Genomic DNA, 21,820 nt, shown 5'->3' with positions numbered 1-21,820 from the left:
TGCTGATCCTGTGTGTTGTGGCATCCTCGGGCCGTGGTTAGCTCGCCTGTTTTTCGGGACGCGATGTGAAGTGCCAGGTGATGGTAATAGGAAGACTGGGAAGTAACGAGGGTGCTGGATACAGTGCTGGGGTGGGATGGGTGTCCCTTCCTGCCCTTGCTCCCAGGCTGTTGCCTGTCACTGGCCACCTCGCTTCCCTTCCTGTGTCCCAGAGGTTAATACGCTTTAAGCAAGGCTATTACAAAGCACTGTAAAAGGGGGGATATTTTTGTCAAGGATAAAGGCAAGAAGTCAAGTCTTAGACTATTTACCAGATACCCAAGGTTTCCATGGTTGCCTGGTGAGTAGAAGACACATAACTCAGTCTTGCCAGCAAGATGTGCTTGTCTTTAGGGTCCGCTTCCCTGGGTGTTTTCAATTCCTCTCTCACCTCAGTGTCAGTGACTCAGAACATGTGCTAGCAAGAGTTTCACCTTCTTCAAAGTCTACTCCTGAAACGGCACGAGTAGTCCATGAATCATCGTTGTGTAACTTCTGTGGACGTGGTTGACTCACTCGTGTTTGGTTAGAGAAATGTTTGTTTAAGCTCATAATGTAGGTCTGGATGGCAAAGGGGGAGATTTCCACCGGCACAGAAGGAGGTTGGCTCCGCGGCTGCCGTGGAAGTCGGTGGGAGGCTGGCTGCCTCCTCTTTGACGTTGAGTTGTTGCCAACGTCCCAACGTTTTGTTTGGGAACAAAAGGGAAGCAAGGCTAAATCTTTCCTCTGAACCTGCATTCCTGTTCAGATGCTTTTACCCAGTCTAGGTGAAATGTATTCACGGTTAGGAAATAGTCTGCAGTTTGGTGTGATTACGTGTGCCAGAGGATGTTTGCTTTCAACCAAGCTGCCATGTTTTCTGCGATAGTCTTCCCCCCGGGTCCCTTCTTTCATTTGCTACCTTGAGAGCAGTGAAGACTAGTTTCGTGCCACTCTCACTGCCAAGCTCCTGCTTGCTCTGTACAAACTGTATTGGTAATTTCTGTGGTACTAGCAGTTTTCCCAGAAACCCAGGTCCACTCAAAGAAGAGGGAATAGCTGGGTTCATCCCCCTGCCCTGCTCTCCTTACAACTTGCATTCGCTCAACCAGAGCTGCTAACATCCCCTTCCCACTTTCTTGCAAAGTATTAAGTTTCTATAAATAAATTCTCCAACGGTGGGCTGATAAAGCCATCGCATCCCCTTACTGTCAGAAAGGAAAATATGTACCAACAAGGAATCTAAAATAAAATTTGCCCTTTATCTTTTCATTTCCTGCTTCCATTTAAAGCATTTCACGTTAAATGTTTTGTCTCCTGCTGACGTGACAGCTGATGCTGTGCCTTATTTATGGGGCACGGAGTCAGGGTGCTGTGCCAGTTCTGGAAAGATCAACGTGAACCGGAGAAGAGAAAGCATGGCCAGTGAGTCCTGCCCGGAGGCGTCTCCCTCCGGCACATCCCCTGTCCGAAGCAATCTCTCCCCAACGCTTCCCCCCGGGATTTCCACCGTGACTTCATTCAACCTTTAAAGAACGGCCTCCAGGTGGGTGTTGCAAAAGGTTCTTGTGCACATTAATGAACGGACCCTCGCTACAGCAGAGAGCGAGGTGTGAGTCCTGTCCCCACCTCCCTACCCCTTGGAGGGCTGCCGGCAGCTGCAGAGCAGGCTCCAACACGGGGACCAGACCTCTGCGCTAACCTCAAAGTTGCCCCTTATTTTTGTAGGGACGCTTCTGTAAGGCTGGTGAGGTCTGATGCAAAGCCCACGGGTGTCTTTGAATTGGCTCTCCGAGACGAGGAGACCCCCAGTGGGTTGTGGAAACGTTGCTTGGCTTTAAGCTCATCTCGCCCAGGGCCGCCCCGTGCTCCCCCTTACCCGGCTCCTGGCAGAGCAGCGGCTCCCTGGGGACGTGCTCTCGGGTGGCAGGAGGACACAGGAGCCTCCGCTCACCTCCCCTCTGACGGAGGAGACCGCCTGCCCTGAGTCACTTCGCAGCAACCTGCTGTAGGGCCAGATTCAGTGTTTACATCCCGGCTCCAAAACAGCTCTCGGCATCCAAACAGCAACAGCAGAGGAAAACACCCTGGGATGGCGAGGAGCTGCTGGCTGGGGGCTGGGAGCAGGGCTGGGCTCGCAGGGCGCAGCTGAGCTATTTCCATGTAAAACAGCTCCGAAACGGGTCCCAGGGGGGTCCCCATGCTCCCTCCGGGAGAGCATGAGCTGCTTTGCTCCCAGCTGGGGTCCCAAAGGTGCCACCGGCAGCAAGGACGCCCCGACAAGGGGTTACGTGTGTTTGCCAACCGGCAGGTGAGGCCCCAGCACCCGTCAGCAGCACAAAGGGCATTTCCAGCCCCGGGGCTGGCTCAGGGTGAGGGAGGGACCCAGTCTGGCCGCCTGGCCCCAGGCTGGGGGGGCTGTCCTGGCGTCACCGTGGCACGGCTGCAGCTCCTGTCTGGCACTGCTGCCTGTCCGGGGGGGGGGGAAAGTGGAGAATAAAACAACAGCAAAGACTTAAGGATGGTCCAAAGCCTTTGGAGGTGGAAAGGGGAAAAACCTGCACTGTTGGCATCTGTGCAGGAGGGGGAAGGACGGGCGCAGCACAACGGGGTCGGCGTCAGCTCCCTGTGTGTCCTCAGCAGTTTTTGTTGTTTCTCTTCAATGTCCAAGGCAATCCTCAGTCACACAGTTTCACTCCAGCTCTCCCGCAGATATAAATTTAGTCCTTTAATATGAGGAGGGCCCTGCGCGGGTCATGTCAGGATGAGGCTTGGTGGTGCTGAGGTTACCCGGGAGCTGGGGACCAGGCAGCCCTGGCTCACTCAAGGCTTGGCCTCCACTTTTATTAATGACAGCGTGCGCACCCTGCCCCGAGTCCGTGCTGAGCTGGGAGAGGTTTGGAGTCGGGACCGAGGCTGCAGCCTGCAGGCTAGCCGAGGGTAATAATATCTTTGTGCCAGTAATTAGTTCCTAATTAGCATAGTTTTAATATGAGACGGAGTTGCTCTCCCCTTAGAGCGCTCCGCTTTTTACAAGAAGCTGAGTAATTGCCTCTGCGGCCGTTTGGCAGCGGCAATCAGCTCGGCTGCCTGCACAGGGACCCCGCAGCCGCTCACAGGCTCTGGTTCGGGCATCCTCCGTGCGCTTGTTTTAATGGAGCGATAACTGCAAAGGACATGTCTCCCGGCCCGGCGATACGCCCGACATAAAAATGAGATCGCTTCAATTAACACATGCATTAAAAATACATACGATATCCAGCAGGACGGGCTTCTGCAAAGGAGAAAGGTGTGTGTCGGTGACGTGCTGCAGCAGCCGGGCACCCGTGCTGGGCTCCCTGGGCAAATCTGGGCGCTCGGTCCTGCCGCTCACTGAACCCAAGGGACCCCCCCGCCCCAGCATAGGCCTGGCCCCCTCCTACCAGCTCAATAATGATTAGATTTAAAGCCTGATGTGTTTGGGGATTGCATACTGGCTTGGCTTCTCTTTTCGGGGGCTTTTGGAGCAATGTGCTATAGTGCGTGAAGGACAGAATAAGCGATGTCGGGCCCTGCTGCTTGCCTGTGCCACCCTCGTGGCGGGCATGGCGAGGGGGAGCTGGCTTAGAGACCTGCCCTGCCCCGTCTGTCCTGGAAAAGGAGGAGGAAACGCCAAGACCAGCTTGACTCAGGGAACAGGAGAAGGGAGAAGCAGATGCTGGGACCCAGCATGTTCCTGCTGCTGGGATGGTCCGTGATGCTGAGCCGTGGCCCACGGGCACCCCGTCCTGCGATGCTGAGCCCTTTCCAGACACACAGGAGAGCCAGCTGGTGCCTGCAGCGATCACCCCTGGCTTGCTGAAAGGCAAGAGGTGCTTCAGCCCTGGGACAGCTCTGGGCTGTGTCACCTGTACCCCTGTCCCAGGAGAGCTGGGGGTTTTGGTGGTAAGCCTAGCAGGGACCACAGCCCAGGTGGGATGGAGAAGGCAGCAGCCGGGTCCAGGTCTGTCCCGGCATCCCCAGCTGTGACTGCAGCCCCAGGTCCGGGCTGGCCTTTCCTCGCTCTGCTGCCCCCTTTAATGGCACCTAAACCCACCAAAAACCTCCATCTCTCACCAGGGATTAGTTATCAAGCGCGAGTTCTCCACAACCCCACAGCGCTGACGTTTAAGGATAACCTATAGCTCAGCTGTTTGGCCGAGGGGATGCGCTCAGGGATGACATGGTGGCGAGGGCGAGGATGGGAGCGTGTTCCCCACGGCCGGGCAAGGCACCCTGGCTGGAAAGGTCGCTCAGTCTCCCCCAGCCCTGTCTGGTTTACTCCCAACCTGTCCTCTCCCTTGGCCTCCGGCTGCTCCAGGGCCATCACGGTGCAGGCGATGCTGAGCAGAGCCAAACCGTGACCGGGGGACGTTTCACCCCATCGCTGGAAGGCGGCGGGGTACCTTAGGGGTATTTACACCCTGAGTTTTTGACACTTCTATTGCATTTTGCTGAGACTGGCCGATGGGTTCAGAAGTTGTTGGCGGGGGATGCACCGAGGCTGGCCTTGCAGAGCGCCCACGTCAGCTTTTTTCCCCTCAGAAACCAAGCTTTTTTTTTTTTAAAAAAAAAGCACTTTCCTGAACTAAAATACCAGCATAAAGCAGAGTGAAGTCAGGGCTCGGGAATCAGGGTCTTTGTTTCATCCTTGTCTTTAATCTCGGCCTCTGCCCCTGACCATCAGTTCGATCCCTCTGGTCTTCGTGAGCCTGTTTTCTCCCCTCCAGTTAGGAGAATTACCACATCAATCAATCGTTCTCTCAACAGCAAGATTTTCTTCCCAACCTCCTGCCGTTCTGCTGCAAAGCCCTCCCAGCGCCTTCCCCATCGCAGCCCGCGGGGCCCCAGTCGTGGGCACTAATTTGCTAATGTCCCCCGAGTTATCGCTGGGGGCTGGTCTGGGTCCCCTGGGACGGGGCGGAGGGGATGAGAACGGGCACCACTCCCTCCTTGTCCTGGGGGATGCCCGGACTGCATGTGCTGTGTGATCTCCTAAATAATATATGGGTCCCGTCTTCTTGGGTTGCATGGGGCTGGCATGGGCTGGCGCGGCATGTCCAGAGCACGCCTGCCCTCAGCACACGCTGGAGAGAACACCGGGCAGCGGGTGTTCGGAGGGTGTCTGGAGGTGGCCGGGGGGCACGCGTTGTCCTTGAGTCACTGGAGGAGACAATTCGGCCCTGGCAGGAACCTCCCTGGGACTTTTCCATTCCCCCACCGGTCCCAAAGCGCCGGGGTGTCGTTTTTCCCTACACGAGGCTGTTGGCAGGGTCGGGGCTGGGCGGCTGTGGGCTCCGCTCCCTGATCCACTCGCCCACCGCACAGCTTCGGGCAAACCCTGGTCTCGCCCTGTGCCTTGCCCCCCTTGCCATAAATAGCTTTTCTTTGCCAAACCCCTTTAGCTCAGCGGTTCGCTCTGTCCCGCAGCATCCCGGCTGCTCTCGCCACCTCCCTCCAGCGACCGCAGCCCCTCTGCCCCGTCCTCCCCCGCATCGCCCCAGCATGTTTTCCCCATGCAGGGAGCAAAAAGCCTGTGGGTTTCTTTACTGGGAGCTCCGTGAAGTTAGTGTCTGTCCCGCTCCCACTGCCAGCCCCCTGCCCTCTCCCTGCCGGGCAGCAGCCAGGCTCCCAGCCCGCTCCCATGGGGAGGCGATAAACACCGATGGGGCCGAGCCGGGGGGGCTTTTGCAGGTGGTCTGGTGGAAAACAGACCCGAAAAAAGCAACAGTTGTTTTCCTGGAGAGACGATTGCACAAGGGAGCCAGAGCGTGGCCAGGCTTTCTGGAAAGCCTTGCACACAGCCAGCCCCTTCTCCCTCCATCCTTAACCCTCTCGCACACGCGACTTTGTTTTCCTTTAACACCCAAGGGTGTCTCTCCCCCCTTTAAAGCTCAGCTGTCAGCTAGACATACCAGGCGCTTGGCAGCACCGGCGGCAGCAGACAGGTGGTGGCCCAAATGTCCGTGGGCTCCCCCCGCTCCCTCATTTCTCGTACTCGAGCCACACCAAGAAGCAGCGAGAAACCCAGCCCAGGCAGCACCCCGAGCCCACACTCGCCTCCGAGCCCAGACCGGCCATGTACACCCAGCAGGTAAGGTCCAGGGCGGCTTCTGCATCAGCACTGGCCGCCTTCCAGGGCAGGATGAATAAGGGCAGGATGAACAAGCGCTTGATTTTGGAGAGCGAGTGGGATATTATTAGGAAGGCTCCGAGCACAGCCGTGACTCGCGGGAAGGGATGGGAGCAAGGGGGACAGCCGGCACCTGGAGGGCTGGTGCGAACCTCTGGAGCAACCCGGGGTCTGCAAAAACTGAGCCTGGTGGCTTTTGGTTCCCCCTCGCGCTCGTGGCATCGCCAGAAAGTGCGGGGATGCTCGGCAAAAGGGCAGATGGTGTTTGGTGGTGTGAAAGGCAGAAATCGGGCAGGGGGGGTGAGGGGACCCGTGCCCTTTCCCGCGGGACGCGGTAGCACCATATCCCCCCATCCCATGGCACCGCTGGCAGCCCCGAGCTTCCTACTGCGGTCCAAAAGCACGTTCCCGTGTCCTGCCGGGAAGCCCAGCCCTCGCTGGCCCCGCTGCCGCCCCGCACTGTCTCCCGATGCCCATGCCAGCCCCGGGGGTGGGCAGGGGGCTGTCAGCAGCCTGCCAGCCCCAGATAACGCAACTCCCATCCCTCCCCATCGGTCCTGCTGCTTCCCGCAAAGCAGCCAAAGAAATCCTTCAGTGCAGCAAACTGTATCTTTGCATCTTCTTCGTGAGGGACGTGGGGACCAGCCATCAACTTTACGAACATCATTTTCTTTCAGGAAAGGAAACGTGAGATAAGAGAGCTGAGGGTTTCTGCACATAAGGATTTATGGCAGGATGGTTAGAGCTGGGTTTCTTGCCGAGAGCTGAGCTTTTCGCTCCCGGCATGACGCTGCCCTGCAACTATTTCTGACTTTGGCTGTAGTCAAGGGAAGAGCAGGAAAGGCAGATTTGAAGGGTCATTGAGGGTTGCAGCCGCTTGCCTGCCCGTGCAAACACCCTGAGTCTGCTTCGAGCCCTGCCGGGATGGGTGCTGAGCTGGAACCGGTAGGATTTTCCTTATGGGCAATGCGTCGCGGAGTTTGGAGGCGCGAGGCCAAAGGCTGAGGGGAAATGAGGCGATTGGGCTTTGCCCGCACCTTGCTCTCGGGCTGGGCTGGTGCTCGGTGCAGGAGCTGGCTTTGAATCCAGGTCAGCTCCGGTACCAAGAGCTACGGACATGTGGATCTCTTCAAATTAACAGCTACATTATTTTCTTGCCTTTTAATAAAGCAGGAAAAAAAAAAATAGCAGCACCCTGCAGCACTTGAAACCTGACTTTGCAGCAGGGTTTGGGATGCTCCGGGGAGCTGGGTCCCCCAGAGGTGAAGGTGCTGACCGCAATATATAACACTAAGAACATGGTCCCGTGCTGAAAGAGCACTTGTTTTTAAAGTCATTTTGCTTTTCAATATTCCAAAGTCTTTCTGCGAAGAGGACCCGAGCTGCTTGCAAGGCGTGGGCTTTCTGCTAGGGCCAGGCTGTCTGCATTTTGCCCCCAGCAGGTCAGAGCCACAACGTTTCTGCTTGGGATGGGATGGAGTAGGCACTAATTAAAGACTAGAGAATTTAATCTGCTTGATTTCTTTTCGCTGTGCTTAGAGTTGGGAATAAATAACCTGTTTAGCTCAGACCCTGAATGAGAGCAGGGCGGAGGGTAACAGTACCCGGCAATCAGGGGCTCCGAAAGCTCTGGCTTGTGCTCCCGGCAGAGCCGCGGTCTGGCCGGTGCCGATCAGCCTGGCAGGTCCTCGTTACATATACGCGCTCGTTAGAAATGCAAGTCTATCTCAGGCCAGTGCTGCTGCTGCAATGCACCGGAGGGGAAGCTGGTGTGTTCTGACATAATCACCAGGGAGAAGAGCCGGGGAGATGCCTGTTTGCAGATGCTTTAAAGTATCTCGGGGTTTTTATTCTGGAGAGGGGAGGTCTCTATACAGAGGAGTATTTTCCTTCCCCACTATTTTCTGACTCATCTTCATCTGCAGTGCCTGGGATGCTTTTTTTTTTTTTTTTTTTAGCTAGAGGAAAAATATTCAAGGTTTCTGGTTTTGTTTTTGAGGATACAGATTTATCTGTAATTCCATGTATTTTTAGCGACGTAAATATCTTTTGGCATTTGCGATAACTTGAGCCAGCAGAAGTGATTTATTTCAAGAGTGTCTTGTTTCAGAGGAGCTCAGAGCAGCTCAGTAAGTGTTTGTGGCAACATTTATCTGCTCTGAATGGACGAGCTGCTTCAAAACAAAACCAATATGAAAAGAGCCCCTTTCTCTTACTGCAAATCTTGCTCTGAGTTTTGCTTAAGAGAAAACAATAAGAGCCTTACCAAATTGTGGGGTTTTTTTCCCCCCAACCCTCTTCACAATGCCAAGGTTGCCAGAATTGTAAGTGTGTTATGTCAGCCGAGTTTCAGCCTTGGACTGTCTCTGAAGCAACAAATACTGGATTGAAGTCATGTTGTGCTCTCTGCTCCAAAGAGGTGTTATGACAAATCTGCTTGTTTTTTGCTTTTCTCCTTTTTTTTTTTTTCGTAAGGGGGGGGGGGGACGACCACAACAATCCTACAGCTTTCAAGGGAGAAATCCTCTTCAAAAGTTGCCGCAACTTAACAAAATGCTAAAAGCTTTTATTAACTTTCAGAAAGGCACTGAAGAGCTGCTTTCTTCTCCGGTTGAAAAGCACTCATCTAAGCGGCCTGGCTTTGTTCCCTCCGTGCTGGTGCAGGCTGGTAATTGTAGAGCAGAAATTCCTCTCCAAAGGGTGCGGTGACGAAAGAATAGAAAAATGGGGGGGGGGGGGGGGAACCCACCTTGGGGGAAGGTAAAGGAGCTGCTCCATGTGTTTCGGAGGTAGGAGTGTTTCTTCTCCCCCTTCTCTGCCTTCAACCCACTTCATCCCACTCATCCAAGCGAAAAACAAAACGGGCACCTGCGCCGAGTGCTTGTTTGCTCGGTGGTTTAATTGCAGCAGGAGGAGCGTGAAGGGGAAATTTAAGCAGCAGAGCTTTGGCTCTTTGTTGCAGGATGAGGAATATGCTGTATTTTAGTGGTTAAAGCTCCCAGGTCAGGCTGTAACTGCTGGCGCCGGAGGAAAGGCTGAGCCTGCCCTCCTTGCAGAGACCTGGGAGCAGCCTGGCAGCCGGCTGCCCGCGATGGGAAACTCCAGGTTTATTCCTGGCGTGAGCAGGGAGGTACCACCATCCCTCCGCTATTCGGTGTCTCCTGGTCAAGGAGGGGGTGATGGTGCTGCCCCGGTCCCAGCAAGGCTTGGGGTTGGCAGAGGTGGTGTCGCTCACACCCAGCAACTCATCCTGGAGGCTTTGGTAGAGAGAAGGATCTTCTAAAGACATTATTATCTACTGTACTGGGTAAAAATGGGACGCAAAACTCGCCAAGCTTGGCTGAGGTTGGAGGAACAAGGAGAAAGTCACCCGTGCTAACAGGGCAGGCAAACCAGGGCTCTGCACAGCCCTTTTTGAGGGCTGCAAGGACATGGACCAGTCCTCAAAAGAATGATTTCTCCCCCCTCATCCCTTTTAGTTTGGGGTCTGGAGTGTCTTCCTCTGATTTTACTGCCTCGATGGTATGAAGCCAGACTGCTTCTCCAGTGTAAATATTAGCTCAGCTTCCTTTTAGTCTTCCTCAATGGCTACAGGATTCCCCTGCCCAATGTCCCCCAGAGCAAGAGCCATCCATGGGCTTCTGGCAAAGAATGAAGCGAAGGGGTGGGTGTTGCTGGGTGCTTGCCAGAGAAACCAAGGCAGTACAGCACAGATGTGGTCCCTGTCTGTGCTTTTCCTACCTTACTGTTTTAGAGCCAGGACTTGTTGCTGTCAAAACCAAGGAGGAATTTCTCTCGGGGGCCAGAATCAGGAACGTTGCTGGATGCTCCCTTGGGCTGTAGCAGAGGGCAGGGCTGGAGAGCTCAGGGGAGCTGGCGCTTGGGTGCAAACCATCTCAGTGCTGGTTTGACACATCCTCGTGCCATGTGTTAGCACAGTGGAGGAAACGCTCCTGCTAATGCTCTGGTGTTAAATGACAGGGAATGCCCCAAACTGAGGTTTCTTTAGAAGGTACAGAAGGTGTTGCTAACCCCATCAGCCGTGTTAAGAGGCAAGGGACTGCTCAGGGAGGTGAGCTTGCAGAGGCTTTATTAATAAACCTCCTTTGCAAGGGATGTCCTAGCTTGGGAAAGACTAAGACCATCATTAATACTGTCTCGTAAGGCAAACTGGGGCTGTTTCACAGCAAGGGGTGTCATTAATATAGTGTATTAATAACCCGGCGTTACCGGTCCAAGGAATGCCCTGATCCAGTTGGTTTGACGAGGCCACCGCATTAACTTGATAGCTCTTCTTGATCATTCCCTTCTGTTTCTTTTGCCCCCAGCAGGTCTAAATTGGACCTGTCTAATCGGGTCTCCTCTGGACTCTGCATTTCAGGCTGGGGCTCCCTGCCAGCCCCTGGGCACGTAAACACCTCATCCCTCCCGGCTGCGCCCTCGATGCCTGGCCCCGGCTGCGGCACAGGCTGCTGGCGCGTGGTGCGGGGGCATGGGAGGCCAGGCTGAGCTCCCAGCCCTGCCGGGATGCCGGCGCAGATGGTGGCTTTGCGGTGGCTCATCCCCCTTTCTCATGCTCCCCCATACCCTCTGTTTTGCAGACACTGTTGGTGAAAACCCAGAGTGGGTGTTAACTGGCCCAGCGCAGTATGTCCCAAACCCCGCTTCCGATCCCCCTTCGCTGCTCCTAAAGGGGAACGAGCCCCCCCTCCGCCTTCCGCCCAGCGCCATGGTGGGGCAGAGCCCCCTGGACCCCAGCGAGAGCAGGACCGCCGTCCTCCTGGAGCCCTTCGTCCATCAGGTGGGCGGCCACATGAGCATGATGAAGTACGACGAGCACACGATCTGCAAGCCCTTGGTCTCGCAGGAGCTGAGCTTCTACGAGTCGCTGCCCTTGGCCATGAGGCAGTTCACGCCCCAGTACAAAGGTAAGGGGAGATGCTGGGGAAGGAGCTAAGGGCTTGGCAGTGTCGTCACCAGGATTAGTCCTGAGATTGGGATAAGGGGCTAGTGGCAGCACGGGAGGTACCGGCTGGCTCGGTCAGGCTGGGTCTGAGCTGTGGAGCCCCGGCACTTGTGCAGGTTTCGTTGAGCAAGGACGCTTCCCGGGTGACAGTGTGCACAGGAGCAGGTCTGTGAGACTGGGAGGGTTTCCTGGGTCTCTGTGGCTGGGGTAAGTCTCTGATGTCTAATAAGGGTTGAGCGCTGGCTGTTGGCACCAGGAGATCCTCCCCCCTGCCCATCCCCTTGCTGCCATGGTCGGCCTTGGTAACACAGGGGACTCTCGTTATGTCAAACAGGGCTGAAATTGGTCTGTTCTTGAGGGGGACAGGCATGAGAAGGTAGAGGCTGAGAGCCTGAACACGATCCCCTCCCGGGGAGTCGAGAGCCTGGGCAGTGCAGGAGTGGGACAGAGACGGTAAGAAAAAACACAGAACAAGGGGCAGGAATAGGATGGGGGTTCCCAACAGCGTTTGCTTTGAGGATTTTTGCAGGTCATGGCCCCAGATAAGTTGGTCTGATGGCATGTGAATGGCGGCACTGAATAGGGGCAGGAACGCAGGGACTAGGAGAGTCTTGTTCAAAACAGGATTCCCAGGATCTGACACGTTACGTGCTCTGTTCAGTGGAGCTTTGAATTAGCATCCCTGATAAGAAAGGTTTCCTGTACCAGGAGCAGAGCTAAGGGTGCCTTTGCACCACGTGCACGGCCCCGTTGCTCCAGGACTTGGTTTTAGAGGAGGTGAAGGTTTGTGTCAGAGGCACAGAAGTCGGTGAGGGCAAGGAAAGGGTCAGGGTTGGCACTAGCACGAGGTGGGGGAGAGATGGTTCTTGAGGCCAGCATGAAATACCGAGCCTGAAAAAACAGCCCAGGGACGTATCAAGCATCGCTTCTGCTGGGTGCTCCACCTTAGCCAAGCCCTGCTCCCCCCAGCGCTCCTGTAAGCACTGGTCCCTGGAAAACCAGAGGCACAGACCACTTAACTTCTTAAAAACCAAATCCAGGCAGCTGTCCTGCCACAAGTGAGACCTTCCCGAGACAGGGAAGAGCCTCCCGCCTGCCCCTCTGCTCGGTGCCCCCCATCACTGCCTGGTCCCCCCCTTCAGTTTCCCTGTCCCTAACTCTCCTTGCCCTGAACCACTTTCCCAGCTGAATTTCTCAGCTTAGCTATTGAAAATCAGCTCTTGGTGTCTGTGGGGGTCCTAGCATTTTTTTAAAGCCATCCTCCCTCCCTCCCTCCCTTATTCCCTCACTATTTCTGCTTTTACTGCCAGACTTGTGCTGCTCATAAAGCTCCTGACCCTGGATTTTTGCAAGAGGCGAGAAGCTCCGCTGTCACATAAAAACTTAAAATATCTTTTGGTCCTTCAGCATTACAGAAAAGAGCTCAAAGTGTCAGCCGCGGTTTCGATGTGCTTCCAATCCAATCTCTCCCTCTCCCAGAAAGTCAGGGGCCTTTGTAGATTTATGGGACGATATTAAAAAGATGCTTAAGAAAGAAAACAAGTCTTCCTCTACGCAATTTTCTTTAGCAGGGGCCAGGGTTCGGTGCTGGAGGGCTGGGCCCTGCTCTGTCTCTCTAATGAAGATGTTAAGCAGTCCCAGCTTACCAGTTCAGGGGTGGCCCGGTTATTAATACCTTTTTGTCTGCTTTTTCTCCTCTATTGCAAGTCCCAGTGAGTTTTGCGATGAGGGGTAATTAAATAGCAATTCTTCTCCAATTTGGCATTGGGCACACACATTTTTTATTCTGATTATAACTGTCCCAGCCCTGAATGCCAGGCAAATTAAAGAGGTGGAAGATTTTCCCATGAGGGTGATGGGGGGGGGGATGAGCATCAGGGGGAATAATCCTGAGGTCTTCATCATCCGTTCACACGTGTCCATGCTCCTCATCTCTATTCTTAGGATGCGGGGCAGGGAACGGCTCGGGGACCATTATGTAATGATGACATTATGTGCAATGTTGATCAAATGTCATCATTCAACTCTAACACCGAGGCGGCTGCTTAAAAAAATGTCTACCGCTCGCTTAACCATTTCAGGCAGGTTGGTGACCTTGGGACCAGCTTTCCCCCCACCAACCCCTTGCAATCCTCTGCCTGCCCCGAGCTGAGCTTGCAAGGGGATGCTGGACTTGTTTTCAAGCCGGGTTCTGCTCAGATTCCTACTGCAGTAAATAAATGCACTTGTAAATTTAAAAATAAATCCATGAGGGTAGAGCTACATAGCAAAACGCTCCTGAGGATCACTGGGATGCCACTAGCATGGTGACAGCACCCGTAAATACCCGCTGCCTGCCTCGCTGGTGCTGGACGGGAGGGGGATTGCGGTTTTGGGGACACTAAAAGGCCAGCAAATAGCAAGTACCGAAATACACCTTTGCTCCCAGATAGGTGTTTTCTTATTGCAATAAAAGAGAAGGTCGGTAGCCATGTGCTACAGATTTGTTTTGCACACGTAGGTCACTTGCAGGACATATGCAAAACCCGTATGGAAGCACACCAGGAAATAAAAGTATTTTTCAGGCTGAGATGTAGGTTTATGAAGGCAGAGTTTTCAGCTGGAAGGAGTGAGAGGATCACATTCCCTTGCAATTTAACGGCTCATTCTTGCCTTTGAAAATCTCCCCATTAATTTTCATATTAATGTAAGATACTTAAGAACTCTTAGTTTCATGCTATATATAACGTTTTTAGGGCCAGATTGTCAGCACTATGTAAATCAGCACAGCTCCATTGACTTGCAGATATGTAATTGGGACAGTTTTTAAGGTTACAGGCTGCTATAGCGCCGTAACTGAGGCGTAGCACTACATTTGGAATCGAGGACTCCATTCGCCTCGCAGTGACTTTTTAAGAATAAAAAGGCTTTGATTTAGGCAAAAGATACGCTGGCTTTTTTTTCCTGCCTACCTCCCCTGAAAATTCAAAGCAGGCATCCGAGCTGATAGGACTTTCGCTTGCTCTCAGTTATCTGTAATATGGATTTTTTACAAATGGGACTCAGCTAAAGATCAGGTGGGTAACGTTGGAGCCTGAGGAAGACAGAGCTCCCTGTGCTCACCATGACCATGAGCGAAGGACTAAGATAGCTAAAATTATTACTTACCCCCTAATTAAGGTTTCCAGCCCCCCAGCTCCCTTAGCAAAGCAGCCTGTGTGTATTCCTCCCCCATTTCAGTACAAAATTAGCTGATTTAACCGAGCCTGCCATGGCATGCTGTTTGGATTAATGCTGATTTTACAGCAAAAGGGAGCAGAAATGGATGTGGAGCAGAGGGGCTGTACGGAGGGCGGGAGGGAAGCACATCCGAATACAGCTGGAGCTGCAGGGTTATGGGGTGCAGGGCCCGGGGAGGGATAGAGACCCCGAGTCTAACGGAGGTGGCTGGTGGCTGCAGATACACAGGGCTCCTGCAATTCAGGTGGTGAACCCCCCCCTCAGTCAGCAAAACTCAGCAGGCAGGACCCTCCGCACACACAGAGAGGGCATGTCCTTCTGTCTGTGTTTACTTACTATAATCTCACTTTAAATGGAGAGAAGGGAGTTTGCATATTTATTTGCTTTGGCAAATTTGCTTGGGAGAACAGAGCTCCCCTGTTTGTTAAGCTGCCAAAATGCATCTCCCCGTAGTGTCCAACAGACCAAGTGAGGGTACCCTGGGGACAGTTGGATAAAACCCAGCTCCACGTGTTGCTAACGGGGGGGGGGGGGGGATGTCTTTCCAGTGACAAGTTTTGCTGGTCCAACAGCCTTGACCGTCCTCTTTTGGATCTGCCTTACTGCAGCTAGACTTGAAAGCAGCAGGGTACGACTCATGCGGCTAGCATCCCCTCTGAGACCCAAAGGGCGATGCTCTAAAAATGCCTCTGCTGCCTTGAGAGGATCAGACAACCCTGACAGAGGGCTGCAGGAGCAGGACTGCGTTATCAGCCTTTTCCAGAAAGGTCAGAGCTGTCTGGTACGCGAGCCATAGCCATTCCTGCTCTGTCATTTGAGATGCGGAGGCAGCCGTTCCCCATGCCAGGGATGGGCTGAGACAGGGCTAAATATGTGATGGGCTGAATGGCATTTGAGCCCTGTGATTCCCGTTAGAGTCAGGGAAAATTGCAATGCTAAAATACACAATGTTTTAAGCACTTACGGTGGAAAGTAATAATCCCCATAATCCCCGTTCACGGTCATGTTCCTCCTCGCGCAAGAACACCGGACACGTGAGGGTCCGGTTCCCCTTGTCGGCTGTCGGGGTGCTGGTCCTTGGCATCTGGGGAAGGACATGACCATGACAGTGTACGGGCATCCCGTACGCAGGCGGCGCTGCCAGCCCATGCACATGCCTCTGCCCTTGCCCCTGGGGGCTCTCCAATTAAAGGAAGCAGTTGGCATGCTGGTTTTCTTTGGAAGATTCCTGGTCCCCAACCCTCCCTTTTCTTCCTGCTAGTGAAAAGCATTTCCAACCTTGCCATTGTCTTAAAAAGTGAGACCTTGCCATAAATAAGCCAGGAGCTCCGGGTCCGACGCAGGGTCTTTGCTGGGTCACTTGCGGCATAGGAGAGCCCGGAGGGATGGAGGACAAAGGAACATGATGTTCAGAGGAGGCAGGTTTCAAGCCGAGCCTTGAGAGGAGGGATCATTAGAAAAGTCTGTGGCTGTTTTCCAGGGTCTCAGTCTAATGGTGTTTATTGGGCCTCAAATCAGAGTGGGATCAGCGTGAGAGGCCACTAAGATACAAGGCTGCAGCTGTCCTGCTAAGCGCGAGCCCTCTCAGGAAGGCTGGACCACATGGGGCTAGTGCAGATGGTGACCGAGCCTGTATGGTAACCCACGGGTTGATCTCATTCTGGTTTGTTTTTCCCCCTTATTGTCCAGGCATCGTTTCCGTGCACCTCAAAAAGGACAGCCTCGGCAACCTGACCCTGATCGCCAGCCCCAGCCTGCAGACGGAGAGCTGCGGCCGGCTGGATAACGCCATCGGCGACTCCTCGGTGACGATATGGCACAAATGCAAGTGGGCTGCCAGCACCGGCACCGGCAGCGAGCACACGCTCGTCAAGTGGAGTCACACGCAGCTCACCAAGACCTTCAAAGATAGGTGGGGGTCTGCTGCTCCCTGCAAACGTCCTCTTGGTCCTCACCGGCCGCTTTGGGTAGGGTCTAAACCAGGGTGGTTTTGGTGGCACAACTCCTGGTTTAAGGCAAAGTGAGCAAAAGCGACACCCAGCCAAGGTGAAGAAAAGCAAAGCGCAGCTTGGTGGCTTCATGGTTCATCTCCTCCCCGGCTTGTGGATGGAGCGGGGCAGATTTGGCTATCGCTGAGAAGCTGTTGCTCAAATATGTGCCTCAAACTCTGCTTTAAACCTGTTCCCTTGGAGCGCAGCATGCTCCAAAAGGAGGAGAGGCCCCATGAGAACAGCCACCAAGCACACAGCACGTAATGGCCTTCTGCTGGTAACCAGCCAGCAGTAGCAGCCTCGAGGTGGTTCGATCCTGTCCTCGTCCCAGGGGAGAGCTCTCTCGGAAAGGCACTGCAGTGCTTCCAAGCACACCGCGACCTTAGGGCCTGCAGAAGCTTTCCGCAAGGCATCTTTCATCTCCAGCTGGTTCAGAAAAGACCTAGGTCAGCTACGCCTGAAGGGTGCAACATTGCTACCGTGAAACCGCTGCCCTCAGCGTGATGGGAGTTACGGGTTTTGGATGAGCGAGACCAGGGAATGACGCTCCAAGGAGAACAAATCTCGTCGCTCCCTCCCTCCCCTCCTCAAAGCCAGCCCCTCTAAATTGAGACTCATTCCTACTGTTGGACGATTTGCCTGTGTTGTGCCCGTTAGGTAGATAAATAGAGATTCCTGGTCATTGGCGCTACGAATGGCGCTTTTCATAGGAGCCAAGCACACTTTGAAATTATAATGAAAGAAAATATTGGCACCCCGCAATAGCTGGCTTTCTGAAAATTACTGTTACAGAGTAACAAAGGATCTCCGCAGGTTGGACATGATGAATATGTTTCCTTTGAGAGTCCCTGAAAATTTACCTTATCAAGTTTGAGGCTCTACAAAAGAGGAGGGGAGAGAATATTCTCTTCTGGAGCTTATAAACCAAACGTGTTCTTTTGTGTGTTTTGTCTAGCTGCCCGGGGAAGATGCTATTGAGGACAGACCTTCAGTACGGCACAGATTCACTTTTGGAAGATGCAAACAGAAACCAGCCAGAAAGAAACAGCTACAACCCCTGGGGACTGCACTGTCACAGGCAGCACCTGAACCGCATGTCCTCCAAGCATAATGAGAACAAACTTCATCGTATCCTTTTTCTTCTCTCCCCTCCAGCATAGTCTTGGCTACAAATAACAGCTCGTAATCAATGTATGTGTTACTGCAGGGGGTATGCATCCCTCCTCTGCCCAGTCCCTGGGAAAATACAGAATACACAGAATATAGTTGCTCTGTTATCTTCTCCCACTGTTCAGTTGGACTGGATGATCATTGTAGGTCCCTTCCAACTGAAATATTCTATTCTATTCTTAAAAAAAGAAAAAAACCACTTCCCATAAAGGGTATTCAGCGTAAGTCAAGGATCCCCTTGGCATACATTTAAAAATACAACTATATAGGCATGAGCAGCTGCCTCGCCTTTTATTTTCCTATTACACTTCATTACCTACCAGTCATGTGAGTAATACAGCTTAACAACTTCTCCCACACCCATTGAGTACAGCACTGAGGCAAGGTGTCGGACTGACAGCCCAGGGCTATCGTGTCACTAGAGAATGGAGCTGTTGGTGCTTTAATTGGTAAGACTGTACTACAGTAAATTAACTGAAATTGGCAGCAAGGGGCCTATAGCAATGACATGTTGGTAAAATTGGCTTAGAAAGTCTCATTACAGTTGTGAGCTATTATGGAGAGCGTCAGCAGTTGCTCTGATTTAAGACCTCTTTCAATTAGAATTTAAAAGTATTGGGTTTCCCTTAACTCATGTTCAGAGTTTCTATTGCTCGAAAATGTGGTATCAAAATACAACTATCCCTGCATCCTGGACTTAAAGATGGGAACCCGGCAGCATGGCGATGATGCCTCGGAGGAGAAGAAAGCCCGGCACATCAAGAAGTGTGAACAAAGCACCTCTGCCTCTCTGGGCGTTCGCATCTGCGGGATGCAGGTAAGACGGAGCCTCCGTCCTTTTGGTGTTTGCCCGACACACGGCTTGAAACCAAGCTGGAAATGGAAAGGGACTCTTTCCTTTGTTGGTGTAAATTGAAGCAGTTTCATTCCTGTCCCCCTCCATATACAGGCTGTAAGAAGTGGCCACTCGGCTGCGCGTCCTGCCCTCAAACAGGAGAGGATGCTTAGGGAAGAGTATAGAATATGGCACATATAGGGTAACCCTTGCCCATATCCCCTCTTTGACCTCTGGAGATTTGGCTGCTTTCACAAGCGGTGGCTGCATAAGCACCACCCCGCACCGCTGCCACCAGTGTGAGCAGCTGGAACCAGTTCACCCCAGCTGAGAATCTGCCTGTACGTGAACACCGATTCCCCTCTCGTGCTCAGCTCTTGGCTGCTGCACAAGAAAGAAAAACAAAAAAGCATCCCTTGCCCCGCTCACGCCTTCGCAGAGCTGTCTCATCCTGTCGCCGCAAGAGCGAGGGGTTTATTTTGTGCTGAATATTATGGTTCCTCTTGCTCAAAATCGCCGCCCTTCCTCCTAGAAACCGAAACCACGCATTTGTTTCACTCACTTCTCAAGCAGGTTTCAAAATGTTGTTCTGCTCTGCCCGAAGGATAATTATGACAATGATGATTATAAAACACATATATAGCAGCGTAAACACTCGGTGTCAAAACCTGTGTCCCCTTCTGGTCTGTGACATGCTTCTGTTGAGCAGAGTATCCTTTAAACTACAACTGGCGTGTGAGCTAATTCTAAATTCACTCCCTCATTTCTTACTCAGTGTTACCAGAGCCTCACACACAAATTTCTGTCTACATCTTGTCTCTCTGTGCTTAAGAAAGCAAGATTATTGCTAGCCGTGCGTTACGTATTGCCAGGCGGTACAAAGCTGGGGTATTCCGGTACCGCTGCAAACTCCTGCCATAGCCAGAGGGAAAATGCTGTAAATCACTAGCGACACGGCTATGACTTACAGCTATTTGGGTTTCACAAAGGGGTAATTTAGAGCAGTACAACAAGAATCTGCACTAGTGGTTTAAATTGAATAGTTTAAATCTCCAGAAAAGACAGGAGGTGGGATTCGGTGAGAAGCCTGCAGTACATTGCCAGCGTTGCTAGATATTGCCAGACTGCAGCGGATTTGTGTCCCATTTCTCAGCTTGGGTCTGACCTTTTTAGATTGGGGTGAAATCTAGAGCTTTGGGAAAACCGAACAACTGAATCTGGATTGTTGCTCTCTTTCCTCAAGGTTTACCAAGCGGACACTGGCCATTTTCTCTGCAAAGATAAGTATTACGGCAGGAAACTCTCACCGGAGGGATTCAGGCAAACCTTGCGCCAGTTCCTGTGCAATGGTAACCACCTCCGAACGGATCTCCTGGAGCCCATCATCCTGCGGCTAAAAGCTCTGCTTTCTGTCATTAGGAAGCAAAGCTCTTACAGGTTCTACTCCAGCTCACTTCTCATAATTTACGATGGACAGGAGCACAAGGAGAACACGGCACCCTTGGATAATCACCTTCACTTCCAAAAAACAAACTGCACCGCGTCACACGGCACTAATCACTCCAGAGTTGACGTCCGGATGATAGACTTTGCCCACACCACTTTTAAAGGCTCCAAATGCAATCACACCACTTACGACGGGCCAGACCACGGCTATATTTTTGGCCTGGAGAATCTCATCAAAATCCTTCAGAATATCTCAGAAGGAAAATGACAAACTCCGTGAAATAGCCTGGATTTACTAGTGACCGATAGCCCTGAAAAGTACCGCATTGGGTCAGCCGTACGGGACCCTCGCTGCTGGATGTCACGTGCACGGTTTGGAGTGAGAGCGCGGACAGCTTGCTAGGAAAGTGCAAAAAACGCTATGCGCCATTACCGAACTCAAGCGTAAAAAGCAGAGAGCTGAAAGAATCTGTTCTGTCTGCAATCAATCAGAAGATTTATTTTCCTTTCTTGTTTTACTGCTGTCCTTGATTTATCCGTGAGCCGAAAGAAAGCATTAGTTGAAAGAGTCTGAATGATAAAACAGGACCTGCTCACCTCTACACTCCCGAAGCCAAGCGGGCTAAGGAGATACTGTGCATTTGAGCGAGACTATTAAAATGAGCTGGCAGCTCCGAACAGATTGCAGCATTACTTTCAACTCGTGCTCAGTGCTACGGGCTGGACGCAAAGACGCAAGCGGGAGAGAAAAACGCACACCCTGACGTTCACGCTCCCCGTGCCCAGCGCTTGCGAGACAGTCGGGTGTTCTCCGTACAGCGCGGGTGTTGAAACACAGACGTACGAGATGCCGCAGAGGTTCTGTGCTGCCTACGGTGGAAAAGCAGGGGGACCTCAGACCAAGAACCGGACCTTGCAAAGGTTTAACATCCCTGCGGGATTCTAACAGGGCATGTTTCAGAAACTTTCTAAGCAAGGGGCTCCGTTGGGGCTGGAAGTATGGCAGCGCGATGGTTCTGTCAGATATCAGTCACAGAAAACATTCACATTGAGGTATTTTTGCTTAAAAAAAGAAAAAAAAAAAGAAAAAAAAGCATGAGATTGACTCAGGGACTAGACATTAAAGGTCACCTAGAAATTCTTTGATACAAATATTGCGTGTGTGTTTGGAAGAGGCAGTAACAAAAGACTCCAAATAATGTTTACAGCTTTTGTGGACAGATTCTATTATTACGGAACAAACATAATTCCTTCCTGCGTGGTGTGGGAATCCTGAAAGACAAGTCCTTACGCAAGGAATAGAGCTACAGAACCCCGTTACTGGGGCGTGGGGATATAAATAAAATTGCCCAAGTAACTCTCACCTGTTGTCCATCTCTTTTTTACTTCCACAGCATCCTTAAGCTACGTTCTCTTTTATTTAGGGCTGTACATTTTGAGGGGAGCTGTTATTTCCGCAGGTTTAAACACCAGGTCTCAAGGAAGACCCCTTCACTTGTGTTGTGAATTGCTACGAGTCATTACTGGAAAATTTAAGTCGTCTGGCCCAGTTGCTTATTTTACCTGGCCTGCAGTCCGTCTGGGAAGGCCTCATTATTTATTTACTGGATATTGTTCACGGCGTTGTGCGTTTCTTGCCCGCAACTCGGGCGACTATAAAGAAAAGCCACCGGCGCAGCTTCAGCGGGGCAAGGACGGGGTCAGCAACTGCCCCGGCTCACCGGCGGGCGCCGTGGTCCCGGGACTCGGCGCTGCCTCTGCCCGGTCGCGGCTTTGCTGAGGGGGTTCACGCAGACCCACCTCAGCCTCCGCCTCTCGGCGGCCCGGGCCTGCGGGGCCTGAGGGCACGGCAGCGGCCCGAGGGCCTCGCCCGGCACTTCTCCCAGCACCTCACCGAAAGCACCCCCGGGAACGGGGAAGGGGGTGGACGGGGCAGCCTCTTGGGAGCGCCCCCCCCGCCGCCCCCTGCCCTCCTTTTCGGTGCTGCCCGCCCCGGGGGGGGGGACACAGCGCTGAGGGGCAGG

General features: G+C 52.9%; 1 protein-coding gene across 3 annotated transcripts; it reads left to right on the top strand.

Annotated features, from left to right (window-relative positions):
- IP6K3 (inositol hexakisphosphate kinase 3) lies at positions 1 to 21,159 on the top strand. Of its 3 annotated transcripts, XM_076357794.1 has the most exons (8): positions 1 to 77; positions 1,351 to 1,564; positions 5,930 to 6,130; positions 10,771 to 11,097; positions 16,044 to 16,266; positions 17,301 to 17,473; positions 18,157 to 18,332; positions 19,594 to 21,159. In XM_076357794.1, exons 4-8 carry the CDS (start codon positions 10,899 to 10,901, stop codon positions 20,062 to 20,064), a joined length of 1,242 nt encoding a protein of 413 aa, XP_076213909.1. In that variant the 5' UTR covers positions 1 to 77; positions 1,351 to 1,564; positions 5,930 to 6,130; positions 10,771 to 10,898; the 3' UTR covers positions 20,065 to 21,159. The 3 variants fall into 3 exon arrangements, with proteins under 3 accessions (XP_076213909.1, XP_076213910.1, XP_076213912.1); XM_076357795.1 differs by lacking the exon at positions 5,930 to 6,130; XM_076357797.1 differs by lacking the exons at positions 1 to 77; positions 1,351 to 1,564; positions 5,930 to 6,130; positions 10,771 to 11,097 and adding an exon at positions 14,977 to 15,121.
- Positions 21,160 to 21,820: the final 661 nt, after the last annotated feature.

Source organism: Aptenodytes patagonicus, chromosome 22, assembly GCF_965638725.1.
Source record: "Aptenodytes patagonicus chromosome 22, bAptPat1.pri.cur, whole genome shotgun sequence".
NCBI classification, from domain to species: Eukaryota; Metazoa; Chordata; class Aves; order Sphenisciformes; family Spheniscidae; genus Aptenodytes; species Aptenodytes patagonicus.
Note: the sequence above shows the minus strand (reverse complement) of the source record. Positions and strands in the feature narration are given on the sequence as shown.

Bases quoted from the DNA above. Each gene is read 5' to 3' on its own strand.
- IP6K3 (XM_076357795.1), top strand. From the start codon at position 10,899: ATGGTGGGGCAGAGCCCCCTGGACCCCAGCGAGAGCAGGACCGCCGTC. The intron at 11,098-16,043 runs GTAAGGGGAGAT...CTTATTGTCCAG, and splicing joins GTTCACGCCCCAGTACAAAG to GCATCGTTTCCGTGCACCTC. The intron at 16,267-17,300 runs GTGGGGGTCTGC...TGTTTTGTCTAG, and splicing joins ACCAAGACCTTCAAAGATAG to CTGCCCGGGGAAGATGCTAT.